Below are 17005 nucleotides of genomic sequence, written 5' to 3'. Positions count from 1 at the left end.
ACACACCTACACACCTACACACACACACACACACACACACACACACAGTTACCTGAAGGCCACAGGCAAGATTTTGTCCAAATCTGAAACTCTTTCCAGGTGAAAGGGAACACATGGTATTTTGGCGTATAGGCATTACAGAACTAATACTCAAGAAGGAAATGCTAAGCTTCTTGAGATAACTTTATAGCCACTGAAGGCAAAGGTATTTTGATAAATGTTTAACCTTTTCTGCTTCAGAGCTCAGAGAGAAACAGAGGCTATTTTTAAGTAGTGCTTTTAATAAACAACGGGCAGAAAAGTGGAGGTATTTTTAATAAGCACATCAGATTTTCCAATATGGTCATAAACAGCAATTTAAACTCATGTTTTCATTTCCACTTGTATTTACCTCCGCGTTTTTTGAGATTTTCAGTTTTCATTTTACTTCTGCTTCTAAATTCAGGCCCTTTAAAATCATCTTTGTCTTCATTCAGCACTGGCTCTGGTTGTACAATCACTGTACCTAGAATGATTTCATTTAAAAAACCATTACACATATTAAATGTGCAAATGAAGTACAAGACTTCAGTTCAGATAAAGCCAACATTGCTGGTACATAATTTTGTTCTTTCAAGCTTTCAATACTTGTGTAAGGACCTCTTCAAAACTAAATAAAACAGGGAAATAGGAGAAGGGCCAGGTGTCAGCAATAAGATTACTTGTTGGAATATAATTAATAAAAAAAATAGGGTGGGGATCTTATGAACTGATTATAACAGAAATGTGTGAATAAAGTAGAAAGTCTCAGCCCAGTTCTGAATTTTTAGTGCCTATAACAAAAACTGTTTTGAGTATAAACACCCATGCTAAGCTCCAAAAAAGTTTATAAAATAGAAGGACCAGAAGGAAAATTTTAAAAAGATATCCTATTCTTCTCATAATTCAAATCACAAACTCAGAAAAAGATTTGTAAGGGTTTTTTTTTATATTGTTTTGGGGGAGGACAGTGGGAGGCAATGTGAGAAGTTAATTCTGCTATTATTGCTATACCTATTCTGAGGCATTTCCCAACTAGTATGTCAGATTTTTAGTACCCAGAAAAGTCCTTAAAGAGTCTTAAAACAGAAGATTGCCTTAAGGTATTTAAGCTCAACTGTTCTAACAATAAACTGTAGAATGAGATCAACTATTGGTCTCTATGGAATATTTTAGAAAAAATGTACTTCTTAGTATAAAACATGTGATCTGAGAAGACAGGTTGTTAATTTATGTTTTCTTTATAATCTCTCAAGAGCAAATAAAGCAGGAGCATAGTAAAAAGGGTCCAGCTCTCACATTTACCTACATTGCTGGGCTTGGTAATACAAGGGGCAGGGGCAGTACTGTCAGGGGCAGTATCCCTGAAACATGGGCCTATGTTATTCAGCACACAGATTTTGGCAAGGTATAACATCTAGTAATATGTATTTCTGAGTCTCTGAAAAAAAGGAAGGGAAAGCAGGCATAGAGGATTGAGTTTTTACAAACTGGTGATTATTTAATCTACACACCAAAAAAAACCTTCATTTACAACAACCATTTCACATACATACTCTCGGAGAAGCCATAGCATTTGAAAAAGCTCAAGATTTATAATTAATGAAAAAACAGAATTATTTCTGAAGATTCTTCTCTAAATGGAAGCAAAGTCGTAGAGTGGAGAAAGCACTCACTAGCTTTGGATTCAAGCAGACCCAGTTTCTCAGTTTAAAGCTTGAAAAAGTTCCTTGAGCTCTGAATCTGTTCCTTTATTTCTACAAGTAGAAACAGTAACTACCTTACAATACTGGTTTGAGGATTAAATGAGTTAGTTCTATTAAGAGTCTGGTATCTATACACACTCAATATAGCATTATAATAATCATCATCACCCAAATTCTACCTTATGAAATGGGTCTATTTTTGGTTTGGTGGGAGAGAATTATGTTTAATTCAGGTTAGAAACATACCATACTTTCTGCCACAGTACCACTGAAAGAATGAATTTAACTCCTATTTCTTAGCTCACCCAGTAACCATCATAAGGACTCCCAGTGACAACCACTGAGAATGTAACAGTCGAAAGTGAGTCACTGCGTATGGGACTCACACTCCCTCAAGTCGTTGTTTCTGCCCTCGGCCACCAACCATGCATAAAATTGTCACAGGTGCTTTGCAAAGACAAGTAAATGGTAGGCCCATCAATTTTCTTTGTTTCTACTTTCTCTCATTCATTCCTTTTCCCCATTTCATATTTCATCTACTATAACTCCTAATTTGTCCTAGTCAAGTAATGTCTTGTGTTCCTTCCCACCATTTTCTTAACTTTCATAATCAAAAAATGTGTCGCAAAAATATAAATATAGACATAGAACAAAATATAGTAAACACAGCTATCAATGATCTGTGAGGATAAATTTGAAAAATCTAACATACTTTCACATATTATTAATAAAGAAAAAATCTAAATCTTTGACTCTGAAACACCATGAAATTACCAAGACCTTTATCATTACTCTTATCATATATCATACTTCTCTCAGACTTGGGCTATGAAATATCCAAGATTTTTATTTGGCTTTTTTCCCCCAATCTAATTAATGAGGTTTTAAAGTTAGAACTGCAACAGTTGAAAGGCATGTGACAAGGCATTTTAAAGAGATAATTACAAGAAATACACCTAAATCTATCTTTTATAATTAACTTCAGCTTTCAGTCTTAGAGAATTTAAGAATGCGGTAAGATGAAACCAGATTTTTAAATGTTTTCTTGAAGTTTAAGAATATTTGTATGTTAACCTATAAAGAAAGCATATTTAAATTTGCTGAGCCAAAATTAAATATAAACATTTAAACTAACTTCCACATTCAAATACAATTTAGAAACCAAAATCTCTGTTCTAAAACCCAATGGAAAGAGAAAATAAGTTTTGTTCTTTTTCAAACCTGACTGCATATATTCTAACTTTTTAATCTCAGTAACACACATTTTCATTACCATTCTAATAATTTCCAGACAACCACTATTAAAATGCTAGCTCTGCTCCTTTACACAAGCTAACAATAATCAAGCCCCAATTTTATAATGACATTTAAAAATACACTTTAACTTCATATGAAAAATACACATTACCTTTTGGCAAGCTTTGCATAGTAATATCATTTTCTGAATTTTCATTAGAAGCATCTTCATTTACAGTTTCATCCAAAGGTTTTTCATCATCCGATTCAATATACTTTGTTACAATTGAAGGTTTCCTATGAAAGAATTAAGTCCATAGAATTATGGACATTTCTGACAGTAAGATTAATAACCAAAGAATGTGTTTAGATTGAATGGTGATTCTTAACCAGAGATACACATCAGACTCACCTACAGAAGCACACATCTCTGTACCATATTACCAAAAATTATGATTCAGTAGGTCTGGGGTAGGACCAGGGTATGTTCACTCTAAAAAAGCTACTGGGGGGAATCATAAAGGGATCTCTTCTTTAAGAATCATTACTTTAGGGTGCCTGGGTGGCTCAGTGGGTTAAAGCCTCTGCCTCTGACTCAGGTCATGATCCCCGGGTCCTGGGATCGAGGTCCACATCAGGCTCTCTGCTCAGCGGGGAGCCTGCTTCCCCTCCTCTCTCTCTGCCTGCCTCTATGCCTACTTGTGGTCTCTGTCAAATAAATAAATAAAATCTTTTTTTTAAAAAAAAGAATCATTACTTTAGAAAATAAGTTAAAATAAAGCTGTGGTTATTAGGAGACATGCCCACTAGTAAGAAACAAGGAATGCCCAGGGCACCTGGATGGCTCAGTCAATAGAGCACCTGACTCTTGATCTCCAGGTTTTGAGTTCAAGCCCCACACTCAGTGTGGAGCCTTCTTAAACACACACACACACACACACACACACACACCCCAAATACCAACAACAAATGCCCAATAAACTGCAAACTTCTAATAAAATCAATACTCTGCAGTATATTATGCTTTATAGTATGATTAGAAGTATTTTCAGTCCTTACGTACAATTCATTTTGACAATTTAACACAGAAAAGTATTTTTACCACTCTTTGATCTCCTTATAACTTTCCCATAAGTGTAATGGCTACACCTCCCCATCATCCTGGACAATTTAACATAATCCTAAAAAACCCGTATTACTTCATGAGGCATTCATTTCATTTTCCCTCTGTCCTTCTTTTGATCACATATATCATCTAAAATAAATGATCAACATATTGCAAGGACCACTAAGGCATGATAAATCCTCCTTGGAAAATTCCATTAAAATTCAAAGTCAGAATGAATCAGTAAATATTGAAGTTAATTAATGGATACAAAAGAATTCATTATACTACACTGTCTAGTTTTTAATGGGTGCATTTGTATAAAATACTTTAGTCAGAACAAGAGCACCTGAAGTTTCAGAAAGATTATTATTCTTAGAAAAAGAAAATAAAACAATCTGAAAATGTTTTCCCTTCAATATCAACCAACCTTTTTGATCGTGATGATCCTGATGATTTGGATTTTTCTGAAGAGCTAGCTCCCTAAATGTGAGAAATAAATAAAAAAGTGAATACAACTCTCAAAGAACAACTCTACAATTAATTAACTATTTCCTTATGCCAAAATCTCTGATGTAGTTAACATAATGGGGTATTACTTTTAAGTCTAAAATATTTTTTTAAAAGGAACTTCAAAAACTAAATATCATTTATTATCAGGCCTCCTTGAGTTGAGATTAACTTCCTGGTTGTTCTTATTAAACTGTTTCTATTGAACTTTGTGTGTAGGTGAGGATATACTACTACACCATGATCTTGACCCAAGTCAATAAAGACAAAGATACAGAAGTAATCAGATCCCAATGGAATTAAAAAAAATGTGTCATTTTCTCTATCCTAACAGATGGCACAAAGTACCTTCTACTATTTGCTTTGAGATACTAAATTTATTGTCATTTTGCCAATATAATCAATATATTTTTTTGGATTAAAATTCTTATACTAAGTAGCATAGGCCTGGGTATCATGAGTGAAGGATATCAGAACGGGTTCCTGTATAATGCTTAAGATACTCTAAATATCCAGTTTTGAGAGATGTCAGAACCATGGAATCATGCCTATAACAACCACCTTGAGCACCACTGCAATATAATAATGTTCAAATACTTACCTGTTAGAAAGTCTTCAGTAGTCTGACTTTAGGTATATTGCTGAAGTGAACCATACAATAATAAAAACAATGAACACCTTCTAAAAATAAACAACTACCCAAAATGAAGTATCATAATACTTCAGTATAACAGTAAACTTAAACACATGCATGTACTAAACAGAAGCAATCTGGGGTGCCTGGGTGGCGCAGTCGGTTGAGTGTCCAACTCTTGGTTTCAGCTCAGGTCATGAACTCAGGGTCATGAGACTGAGCCCTGTGTTGGGCTCCATGCTCAGCGTGGAGTCTGCTTGAGTTTCTCTCTCTCTCTCTCCCTCTGCCCCTCCCTGTTATGTGCTCGCTCGCTTGCTCTCTCTAAAATAAATCAATAAATCTTTTTAAAAAAACAGAATCAATCTGATAACATATACTCCAGTTGGTTATTAGCAATTAGTAAGTATCTTTTAAATACTTTTAATTAGTCTTACCTCTTCCTTGCTGTTTTCCATCATATCTGAGTTATTTCCAGAACCACTGACTTTTTCTTAAAAGAGAAGAAATAAAAACTTTATTTATCTCTTCAAAGCATTATCAAACAGAATACCAATACTACAACTCCATGAAGCCATTTTTCAATCTATGAAGTACAACAGTACTGGTACTATATTACTCACATTAAAATATTTCTAGAAGAATTTTCTCACCAGAACCACCCCCTCGACACACTAACTCCTTCTTTAAAAGCACTAAGTTTCTAGGGATGCCTGGGAGGCTCAGTCAGTTAAGGATCTGCCTTCAGCTCAGGTCATGATCCCAGGCTCCTAGGATGAGTTCTGCATCAGGCTCCTTGCTCAGCCAAGGACCCTGCTTCTCCCTCTGCCTGCCACTTCCCTTGCTTGTGCTCTCTCTCTCTCTCTCTGACAAATAAATAAAATCCTTAAAAATAAATAAATACAAATAAATTAAAACACTAAGTTTCCAGGGAGCCTGGGTGGCTCAGTCATTAAGCAACTACCTTCGGCTCAGGTCATGATCTCACAGTCCTAGGATCGAGCCCCACATCGGACTCCTGGACTAATGGCTCAGCGGGGAGTCAGCTTCTCCCTCTCCCTCTGCCCACTACTCCCCCTACTTGTGCTTGCTCTGTCTCCCTCTGTCAAATAAATAAATAAAATCTTTTAAAAAAAGAAGATTTTTTTTTAAAAAAGCACTACGTTTCTAAAAATAGTAGTTTGGTGTCAAAACATTTCCTATTGTAATCTTCTCAGTATTTTCTCTTAAAATTTAACCTCCATCTTTTACTAACAATATAATCATACTATTATTAAATTTTATATCCTTTCACCGAAGACACTGGAAAAATAACAGAAAACTAAACCTAAAGGAAGCAGAGGGAAAGAAATAATAAAGATTATAGCTAAATTTAATGAAACAGAATAGAAAAATCACCAAAACTGAAGTTAGTTCTTTGAAAAGATTAACGAAATTAAGCAACCATAAGCTAGACCAAGAAAAAAGAGCTGAACTCAAATTACTAGAACCAGAAATTTAAAAGGGGACATTACAAGCTACCTTAAAGAAATAAACAGATTACAAAGGAATATCATGAACAATTGTATGCCAAAATACTAAAAAACAAAATATGAACAGATTCCTAAACACACATAAACAAAACTGACTAAAGAATACACAATGTAGGGATGCCTGGGTGGCTCAGTTGGTTAAGCAGCTGCCTTCAGCTCAGGTCACGATCCCAGCATCCTGGGATCGAGTCCCACATCAGGCTCCTTGCTCAGCAGGGAGCCTGCTTCTCCCTCTGCTTCTGCCTACCACTCTGCCTGTGCTCGCTCTCTGATAAATAAATAAATAAAATCTTAAAAAAAAAAGAATACACAATGTGAACTGACCTGTAACTGAAGAGACTGAATTAGTAATCAAAAACTACTCAGAAAAAAATCAAAGGTTCAGATGCCTTCACCAGTGAAATATACCAAACATTCAAAAAAAATTCTTTAAAAATTCTTCCAATATAAAAAGGAGGGATACTTCCCAATTAATGGACATAAACAATTGCCATAATGGCAATTGCCATAATAAATAATTAATGTTTATGAGACCAGTATCATACTAAAACCAGTAAAGCTACCACAAAAGAGAAATCTACAGAATACCATCACAAATATAGAAAGAAATGTCCTCAACAAAATACTAGCAAACTTCAACAGAATAAAAGACAAGTCCTTCTCCCACAGAGGGGGAGAAAATCTGCAAAAAAAAACAAATCTCATAAGGGGCTATTATCTAAAGGCTACAAAGAACTCAATAATAATAAACAACATGATTAGAAATGGGCAAAAGATCTGAAGATACCTTACCAAAGATACACAAGCGACAAGCATATGAAAAGATACTCCACATCACATGTCATGATGGAATTGGAAATTAAAACAAGCAGATAGTACTATACAATCAATGGATAAATGCAGAACACTGACAACATCAAATGCTGGTGAGGATGTGGAGCAACACAAGTCTCATTCAATTGCTGTTGGGAAGGGAAATTGGTACAACCACTCTGGAAGACATTTGGGCAGTTTCTTACAAAATGAACCATTCTCTTACCATGTAATCCAGCAATCACACTCCTTGATAATTACCCAAATAAAATGAAAACTAAATCCACTCAAAACCTGCACACAGATGCCTATGAACACTTTTATTTTACATAAACACCCTTTTTATTTATGTAAAGATCTTTATAAGTAGCTTTATTCATAGCCACCAAAACATGGAAACAACCAACATATCCTTCACAAGGTGAACAGGATAAATTAACCCTGGTACATCCAGACAATGGAGTAGTATTCATCACTTAAAAAAAAAAAAAAAAAAGAGAGAGCACCTGGGTGGCTCAGTGGGTTAAGCCATTGCCTTCGGCTCGGGTCATGATCTCAGGGTCCTGGGATCGAGTCCCGCATCGGGCTCTCTGCTTAGCGAGGAGCCTGCTTCCCTCTCTCTCTCTCTGCCTACTTGTGATCTCTCTCTGTCAAATAAATAAATAAAATCTTTTTTAAAAAAAGAGAGACAGATGGAGGAAACCTGAATGTTTATTACCAAATTAAAGAAACCAATCTGAAAAGGCGACCTATTATGACATACTGGAAAAGGCAAAGCCATGGAAACTGTAAAAACATCAGTGATTGCCAGGAGTTGAAGGGGAAAGGAAGAACGGATAAATGGAACAGAGAATTTTAAGTGTAGTGAAACCAACCTGCATGATACTACAATGGTAGATCCATGTCATTACACATGTGTCAAAATCCTTAGAATGTATAACACCAAGAGTGAAAGCTAATGCAAACTATGGGTTCTAGGTGATAATGGCTTGTCAGTATAAGTTCATCAACTGTAAAAAATGTACAGCTGTGGTGTTGCCTGTTGACAGTGGGGTAAGTTGTACATGTGTGGGGAGGAAGATATAGGAAATCCTTGTACTTTTCATTCAATTTTTCTGTGAACCTAAAACTGCTCTGGGGTGCCTGGGTGGTTCAGTTGGCTAACCACTGCCTTCGGCTCAGGTCATGATCCCACAACTCTGGGATGGAGTCCCACATCCAGCTCCTTGCTCAGCAGGGAGACTGCTTCTCTGCCCCTCCACTGGTTTGTGCATTCTCTCTCTCTCTCATTCTCTCTCTTAAATGAATAAATAAAATCTTGGAAAATTTTTAAAAAGTAAAACAGCTCTAAAAACTAAAAGCTGTTTTAACAGACCCTAAAAAAAGGGAACATCCTCAACTATCTACAAAATACCCACCAGTTAACATCATACTAAAGGGGAAAGACTGAATCCTTTCCTCCCCAAGATCAGAAACAAGAAAGGAAATCCATTCTTGCCACTTCTATTCAATATTGTAATGAAGATTCTAGCCAGAGAAAGCAGTTAAGAGAAAGAAATAAAAGGCATCAAGATTGAAAACAAAGAAGTCGAACTATCTCTCTTTGGAGATGACATTATCTTATATGTAGAAAATCTATGGAATCCACCAAAAAAACTATTAGAACTAGTAAAAGAGTACAGAGAGATTGAAAAATACAAGAATAATATTTAAAAAAAAAACTGTATTTCTACTCACTTATAACGAATGATCTGAAAATAAAGGAAACAATCCCACAGTAAGATGGTAAGTCCCCAAACTGATCTATCAATATAATGCAATCCCTGTCAGAATCCTAGCTGACTTTTTTCTAGAAACTGACAAGCTCGTTCAAAAATCTGTATAGAATTAAAAACAGGAATAGCCAAATTTGCCTTCAAAATAAAAAACAAAATAGGAAGATTCACACTTCACAATTTCAAAACTTACTATAAAACAACTGTAATTAATACAGTGTAGTACTGGCAAAAGGACAGACATATAGATGTGTCAAAAAACAACAACAACAACAACAACAACTGAAGGTCCAGAAATAAAACCGTGGTTGACTGGTTTTCTTCCCTCCCCCTACTCCCCCCAACTGATTTTCAGTAAGGATGCCAAGACCATTCAGTGGGGAAATAGTCTTTTTAACAAATGATGTTAACATAACTATGTATCCACATGCAAAAGGTGAACTTGGAACCCTGCCTCACACAACATAAAAAAGTTAACTCCAAATGCATCAGAGATCTAAGGAGTTAAAACTGTAGAACTCTTAGAAGAAAATATAGGGGTAAACTGTTGTGACCTCAAGTTTAGTACTATGAATTCTTAGATACCAAAAACATGAGCAATAAAAAGAAAATTAGATTAACTGTACTTTACCAAAATCAAAAGCTTTTCTGCTTCAAAGGACACCATCAAGAAGATGAAAGACAACCAACAAAACGGGAGAAACTATTTGCAAATCATATATCTGACCCAAGTTCCCCTTGACAGATGAATAACAAAATATGCTATGTACATACAATGGAATGCTATTCAGCTTTAAAAAGCTCATTTTGATACAGGCCACAATACTAATGAACGTTGAAGGCCATTATGCTAAGTAAGGTAAGCCAGACACAAGATGACAAAGACTGTATTAGCCCTCCCCACTTAGATGAGGATCCTAAGTCAAGGTTATAGAGACACAAAGTAGAAGGGTGGCTGTCAGAAGCTAGGGAAGAGAGGATTGGAAAGTTAGTGCTTAATGGGTACAGAGTTTCCTTTAAAGAAGAAAAGTTCTGGAGATAGATGGTGGTGATGTTTGCACAACCACATGAATGCATATAATGCCAGAGAACTGTATACTTAAAATTGGTTAAAATGCTAAATTTTATCATAATAAAAAGTCTGGAATATATAAAGAATGCTAAAAGTCAGTAACACAAACAAATACCCAATTAAAAACTGGGCAAATGGTCTGAAGAGACAATTCTCCAAGGAAAATATATACAAATTACCAATAAGCACATGAAGCTCACTATCATTAGCCATAAGATAAATGAAAACAAAATCCAAAATGAGATGCTACTTCACATGCACTAGGAAGGCTAAAAATCACAAAGTCAGAAAATAATTGTTGTCATGGATGCAAAGAAATCAGAATCCTCATAGACCGCTGATGGGAACATAAAAAGGTGCAGCCACTTTGGAAAACATTTTGGCATTTCCTCAAAGGATTTAATGTAGTTACCATACAACTTAGCAATCCTAGTCATAAGTGTGTACCCAAGAAAAATGAAAATACACTGTTGGGGCGCGTGGGTGGCTCAGTGGGTTGGGCCGCTGCCTTCAGCTCGGGTCATGATCTCAGGGTCCTGGGATTGAGTCCCGCATCGGGCTCTCTGCTCAGCAGGGAGCCTGCTTCCTCCTCTCTCTCTCTGCCTGCCTCTCTGCCTACTTGTAATCTCTCTCTGTCAAATAAATAAATAAAATCTTTAAAAAAAAAAAAAAGAAAATACACCGCCATACACAAACTTGTTTACAAATGTTTGTAGCAGCATTATTCACAATAGCCAAAAGCTATAAACAAGACAAATATCCATGAACAGATAAAACAAATGTCATATAAAAGAATGTTACTTGGCCATAAAAGGAATTAAGTATTAAAACGTGCTACAACACAGATAAACCTTGAACACATTACACTAAGTGAAAGAAGCCAGTCACAAAAGACCACGTATTATACAATGCCATGCATAAGAAAAGTCCAGAGGGAAATCCATAAAACCAAGAAAGATTAGTGAGGTTGCTTGGTAGATTAGTGAGGGTGTGGGGATGTTTCTTTCAATGTGATAAAAAGGTTATACAATTATGGTGATGGTTACACTTATCTGTGAAATATAAAAACTACTAAATTATATACTTTAAATGGGTAAATTTTATGCTATACAAATTATATCTCAATAACAGTGTTAAATGTGTTATTAGTCATTAGGGAAATGCCAATTAAAACCATAAGATATCATTAATTATCTAACACAATACGTAAAATTAAAAAGCAAACAATGGTAACAACAAATGCTGGTATAGTTGCAGAAAAACTGAGTCACTCATACATTGTTTTGGGAATATAAAATGGTATGTCCCCTCTGGAACTCAGTTTAGTTTAGGAGTATCTTAAAATAAACAAGCAACTATCATATGACCCCACCAACTGCACTCCTAGGCATTTATCCCAGAGAAATGAAAATGCAGCTCACACAAATGTTTACCAGCAGTTCTATTTGTAATATCTCAAATATGGAATCAGCCCAGATGTCCCTTAACAGGTGAATGGTTAAACAAACTGTAGTATATCCATACCATGGAACACTACTACACTGCAATAAGAAGGAAATAACTACTGGTACATGCTAAAACTCAGATGAATCTTTAGGGAATTACGCTAAGTGAAAAAACCAAATCCCAACTACATACATACATATAATTACATTTATTTAACATGTTTCAAATGACAGACCTTTAGAAATGGAGGAAAGATTAGTGACTGCCAGGTGTTAGGCCTGGGTAGGAGTCGGTTAGGGAGGTGAGCATGATTATGAAAGAGCAAGATGACTAATCTGTGACAGTGGATATATGACAATAGAGGTGGAGCTATGAAGCAACCCAAGTAATAAAACTGTATAAAACTCAATAAACCCATACAAGTAAAGGAAAACTTAGGAAATCTGAACCAGACCTGTAGATATCAATAACTTGATTACAATAACATATTACAGCTTGAGAAAGAGTTACCATTATGGGGAAAATAGACAAAGTGTATATAAGACCTCTATATTAGTTGTTACAACTATATGTGAATCTGTAATTATCTGAATATAAACGTCACTGTAAAAAACCACCAGAAGACTAGGAATAGAGGGAAACATCCTCAACTTGATAGAGTATTTACAAAAATCATTACCATCATACTTAATGGTGAAAGACTGTTTTACCACCAAAATCAGAAACATCAAGAGAACGTCTGCCATCATCATTCAAGATAATAATGGAAAATATAAAAACTCCTATCCAGCACAATGAGGCAAGAAACAGAATTAAAATGCGCACAGATGAAACAACTAAAACTGTCCCCATTTTCAGACAAGATTATGTAGAAAATTCCAAGGAATCTACAAGGCAAAAAATAAAAACCCTCCCTACATCAAGTTCACAGGATTCAAGGACAACATAAAATGAGAATAAAATTCCAACATACCTGCAATGAACAAATAAAATACAAAATACATGTAACAACAGATTTTAAAATAGCACCCCAAATACCTGAAACACTTACGTAAAAACCTAACAAAATATATGCAAAATTAGTATATGGATAACTATAAAACGCTGGGCCCACTGAGAATTACCACTGACTTTTTTTTCCTGAGCATGGATTACACATTCTTACTCTTTGCATGCGTTTGATTGATTACTATACAGTTTTACTGGGGAAAGGCTTTGAAGAGCAAGTATCCACACACTTTCTTTTTTAATGTTTTCTAGTCTCAAATGGATAAAGTCTATTAGTCTGTCATCAAATTCACGAACACTTATACTGCTACCTTTAATCTCCTGTCAAGTACAATGATCTGTTATTCAAAACTGTATTTTAGTTCTAGAATTTCAAAATGGGGTTCTACAGTTTTTATGTCTATGCTGATTTCCTATCTCTCTTTTCATCATAAACATATTTGCCTTTTTGTGCTTGAGCTTAGTTGTAACTGTTGCTTTCCATATTCTTGTTTGTTAATCTCAAAGCTGGAGTCATCTGCAGATTGGTGTCTATTGATTGTCTTTCCTTTCCAAGCATGGGTCACATTTCTTCTTTCTTCATCTATCTAGTATTTATGGATTGGTACAGGTCATTTGTTTGAAGATAAAATGAAGACACTGAAGCCCACTATGTTCCTCCAAAGAGCTGATATTTCTGTTATGAGGATGCAGGCAGTTAACTTAGTTGAATTCAAACCCCAAACTGTTTACCCTGTACTGGAACCAACTAAAAGTTTTCTACTGTTCTTTCAGCCCATAACTGAGCTACCTGGAATCTGGGCCGCACTTGAACAATTCAATCACAGCTATGGCTGGAGTTTTTGAAGCTTTTGGAATTCTCAATTTGTAGCTCTCTTTTGAATGGAATACACCCCCTTCATTTTACAGAAGCTGTTAGGGTTCCCCTAAATTTCTTCATTCTTCATCCAATATGAATGCAGATTTCTATCCAATCTTAACTGCCCCCGACTGAGCTACCTGGCACTTTCCATAAGGAAAAAAGGCTTAACAAGTGGGAATCCACTAATAGTATTTCCTTCCTCCATGTGTTCACTCCCCTCCCATTTGTGTCTGCTTTTTGGCACTTTACAGTTCCTTCAAATAATTATTTTCAGTATTTTGGCCAGACTTTATATCTGCGGGAGATAATATGCTTGTATAAATGAAGCCAGTCTACCAACACCAGAGGCATAATTCCCCATCTACCCAAACACAGAACTCTGACAATATTATGTCATTCTAACGACAAAGAGAATTTAAAACAATTACTTAATGATAGTTAGGTTTCTCTGTTGTGATGGTATGGTTAGCAAATTTGAAACCAGGAAGATAACATGAGGACTGAGCGAATGAGTACAAGAAGTGAGGATAGCAGGGCCAGATTTCTCTGTTACAAAAAGAAGTTAAAATACAAAAAGAGGAAGACTACAATGAAATCTGAGGTAAGAAATTAGAATTAAAAGTATCAATATCAACTTTAGGAGATGATAATAGAGTAGAAGGGTCCTAAGCTCCCATCCACCCATGAAACACCTAAATAACACCGACATCAGTGTAAATAACACAGAAAACAAGCCAAAGACTGTTAAAAGAGATTCTCCACAGCAATCACAGAGAAGAGGTCACATCAAAAACAGCAGAGAGGGCACAGACATGGTTAAGAACAAAACCGACCCAGAGACTGTCTGCAAGAGTGAAGGAAATCACAAGCACAGAGAAGGGAGAAGAGCAGACCCCATACCACGTTCCCCAGGCATGGGGGGCCTGCACTGGAAAGAAGGAGCCCCATAACATTTGGCTTTGAAAATGAGAGAAACTCAACACTGAAAATTCTCATTATCAGTGGGGCTCAACACTTTGAACTTCAAAAATCAGCAGGCTGGGCTCTGGGAAAACCACAGAGCAAGAGGAAATGGAGTCCCTGCCCTTAAAGAGCCAGCATGAAAAACAACCCCAGTGAGATACCACATAGAAGCAAGCTTACGGTAAGGAAATTGGTTTATTTACTTTTCTGAGAACCTGCACAGGAGGGGAAAGGATCGTCAGGAGACTACTCCAAGAACAAAAGAGTGGGCAGGTGCCACTTAACCTCCCCAATCCCTAGTCCTGACACCAGGGACCAGAGAACACTCTCCACCTAACTTGCAAACAGTACACCATGCCCTCTGTTAGAGTTCTCTAAAGCATCTCCAGGTCCCCTCTAGAGTAGATTAGCTCATACGTTGCTGATACTATGGGCCCTGCCCACACCCCCCTCCTTCCAATATAGCCCACTGAATCCAACAGCAAAAGTCCACCTAAAGAGGAACCAAAACACTGGCATTGTGCAAGCAGACCTATAAGTGGCCAGAACCAATACAAAATGACTCATGCCCTGGGGGAAGAGACAAATAAGCACACAGACCAGTTCAAATGCAGCCCTGCAGAAGGGCAGACAAATGGTATGATGACAGGCCCCACCCACTTATGCAAGTCTCAGGGGACAATACACGGAGGGTACCCTGCAGTTCAGTTAAGAGGGCGCCCTGCAAATGTCTCATATAAGCCAACCCAAGCACAAGCTGTCCCCAGACTGGCCTATTAACAATGCAGGGACTAAACTTTGCCCCTAATAGACAAAGGGAGCCACTGGATCCAACTGCACTGAAGAAAACTGTGGCTCAGGCACAACAGTATGGTACACACAACACATACAGGAGACACCCCTGAAATCTTCCTCAAAGGACCATTACTTCCAAGTGTAAAACACATAGATGACTTTCCTAACACATATAAATGACAGAGAGTTACACAACATGAAAAAAAAATATGCACCAAAAAGGGGGGAAAATGACAGGAAAAAAAGCAAGCAAAACAGAGATAAGCAATATGCCGGAGAGAAATTTAATGTAATGGTCCTAGAGATACTCACTAGAACTGACAAGAGCGGAGGATCTCACTGAGAACTTCAAAAAGAGATATAAAATACCAAAAAAAAAAAAAAAGCAGTTGGGGCACCTAGATGGCTCAGTGGGTTAAGCCTCTGCCTTCGGCTCAGGTTATAATCTCAGGGTCCTGGGATTGAGCCCCACATCCAGCTCTAGCTCAGCAGGGAGCCTGCTTCCCCCACCACCACCTGCTGCTCTGCCTACTTGTGATCTCTCTCTCTCTCTCTCTCTCTGTCAAACAAATGAATAAAATCTTTTAAAAAATAACCAAGCAGAGATGAAGAACACAATAAATGAAATTAAAACTACACTAGAGGGAATATATAGTAGACTAGAGGAAGCACAAAAACACATCAGTGATCTTGAAGACAGAGTACTGGAAGGTAATCAAGCTACACAAGAGAAATAACAGAATTAAAAAAGAGAACAAATTAAAGGAATGCAGCAACACCATCAAGCATAGGAACGTATAGGGATCCCAGAAAGAGAAGAAAGACAAAATGGGGCAGAATGTTTATTTGCAGAAACAATACCTGAAAAATTACCACATCTAAAGAAGGAAACAGAAATCCAGATCCACAGAGAGGTACAGAGAGACCCCCCCAAAAAATCAACCCAAGGAGGTCCACACCAAGACACACAGTAATTAAAATGGCAAAAATAGTGATAAAAAGATATTAAAATTACAGGATATTTTATCCTAAAGTAGCAGAACACACGTTCTTTTAAAGTACACATGGACATTCTCCAGAACAGATCACATATTGGATCACAAATCAGCCCTAAACAAGTACAAAAAGATGGAGATCAGACCATTCATATTTTCAGATCATAATACTAGGAATCTTTAAGTCAACCACAAGAAAAAATTGGAAAGACCACAAATACACAGGGGTTAAAGAGCATCCTACTAAAGAATCTTATGGTTTCACTTATTTGTAGAGCATAACAAATAGCATGGAGGACATAGGGAGATAAAGAAGAGAAGGGAGGGGCGCCTGGGTGGCTCAGTGGGTTAAAGCCTCTGCCTTCGGCTCAGGTCATGATCCCAGGGTCCTGGGATCAAGCCCCACGTCGGGCTCTCTGCTCAGTGGGGATCCTGCTTCCTCCTCTCTCTCTCTCTCTCTGCCTGCCTCTCTGCCTACTTGTAATCTCTGCCTGTCAAATAAATAAATAAAATCTTTAAAAAAAAAAAAAAAAAAAAA

At 36.7% G+C, this 17005-nt stretch overlaps 1 protein-coding gene across 4 annotated transcripts in view; it reads right to left on the bottom strand.

The window, feature by feature from the left end:
- ATRX (ATRX chromatin remodeler) overlaps window positions 1-17005 on the bottom strand; it is a 301682-nt gene that overhangs the window by 215255 nt on the left and 69422 nt on the right. For 2 of the 4 annotated variants that reach the window (XM_059385663.1, XM_059385664.1), the window contains exons 3-6: window positions 5644-5699; window positions 4496-4548; window positions 3133-3257; window positions 392-505 (exon numbers count right to left, since the gene is read on the bottom strand). In XM_059385663.1, the coding sequence (XP_059241646.1) occupies window positions 392-505; window positions 3133-3257; window positions 4496-4548; window positions 5644-5699 (348 nt within the window). The remainder of the gene's footprint in view (window positions 1-391; window positions 506-3132; window positions 3258-4495; window positions 4549-5643; window positions 5700-17005) is intronic. The other 2 variants (XM_059385665.1, XM_059385666.1) reach the window with 1 other exon arrangement.

Source organism: Mustela nigripes, chromosome X (assembly GCF_022355385.1).
Source record: "Mustela nigripes isolate SB6536 chromosome X, MUSNIG.SB6536, whole genome shotgun sequence".
NCBI lineage: Eukaryota > Metazoa > Chordata > Mammalia > Carnivora > Mustelidae > Mustela > Mustela nigripes.
The sequence above is the reverse complement of the archived record's forward strand: the minus strand, read 5'-3'. Positions and strand labels throughout refer to the sequence as shown.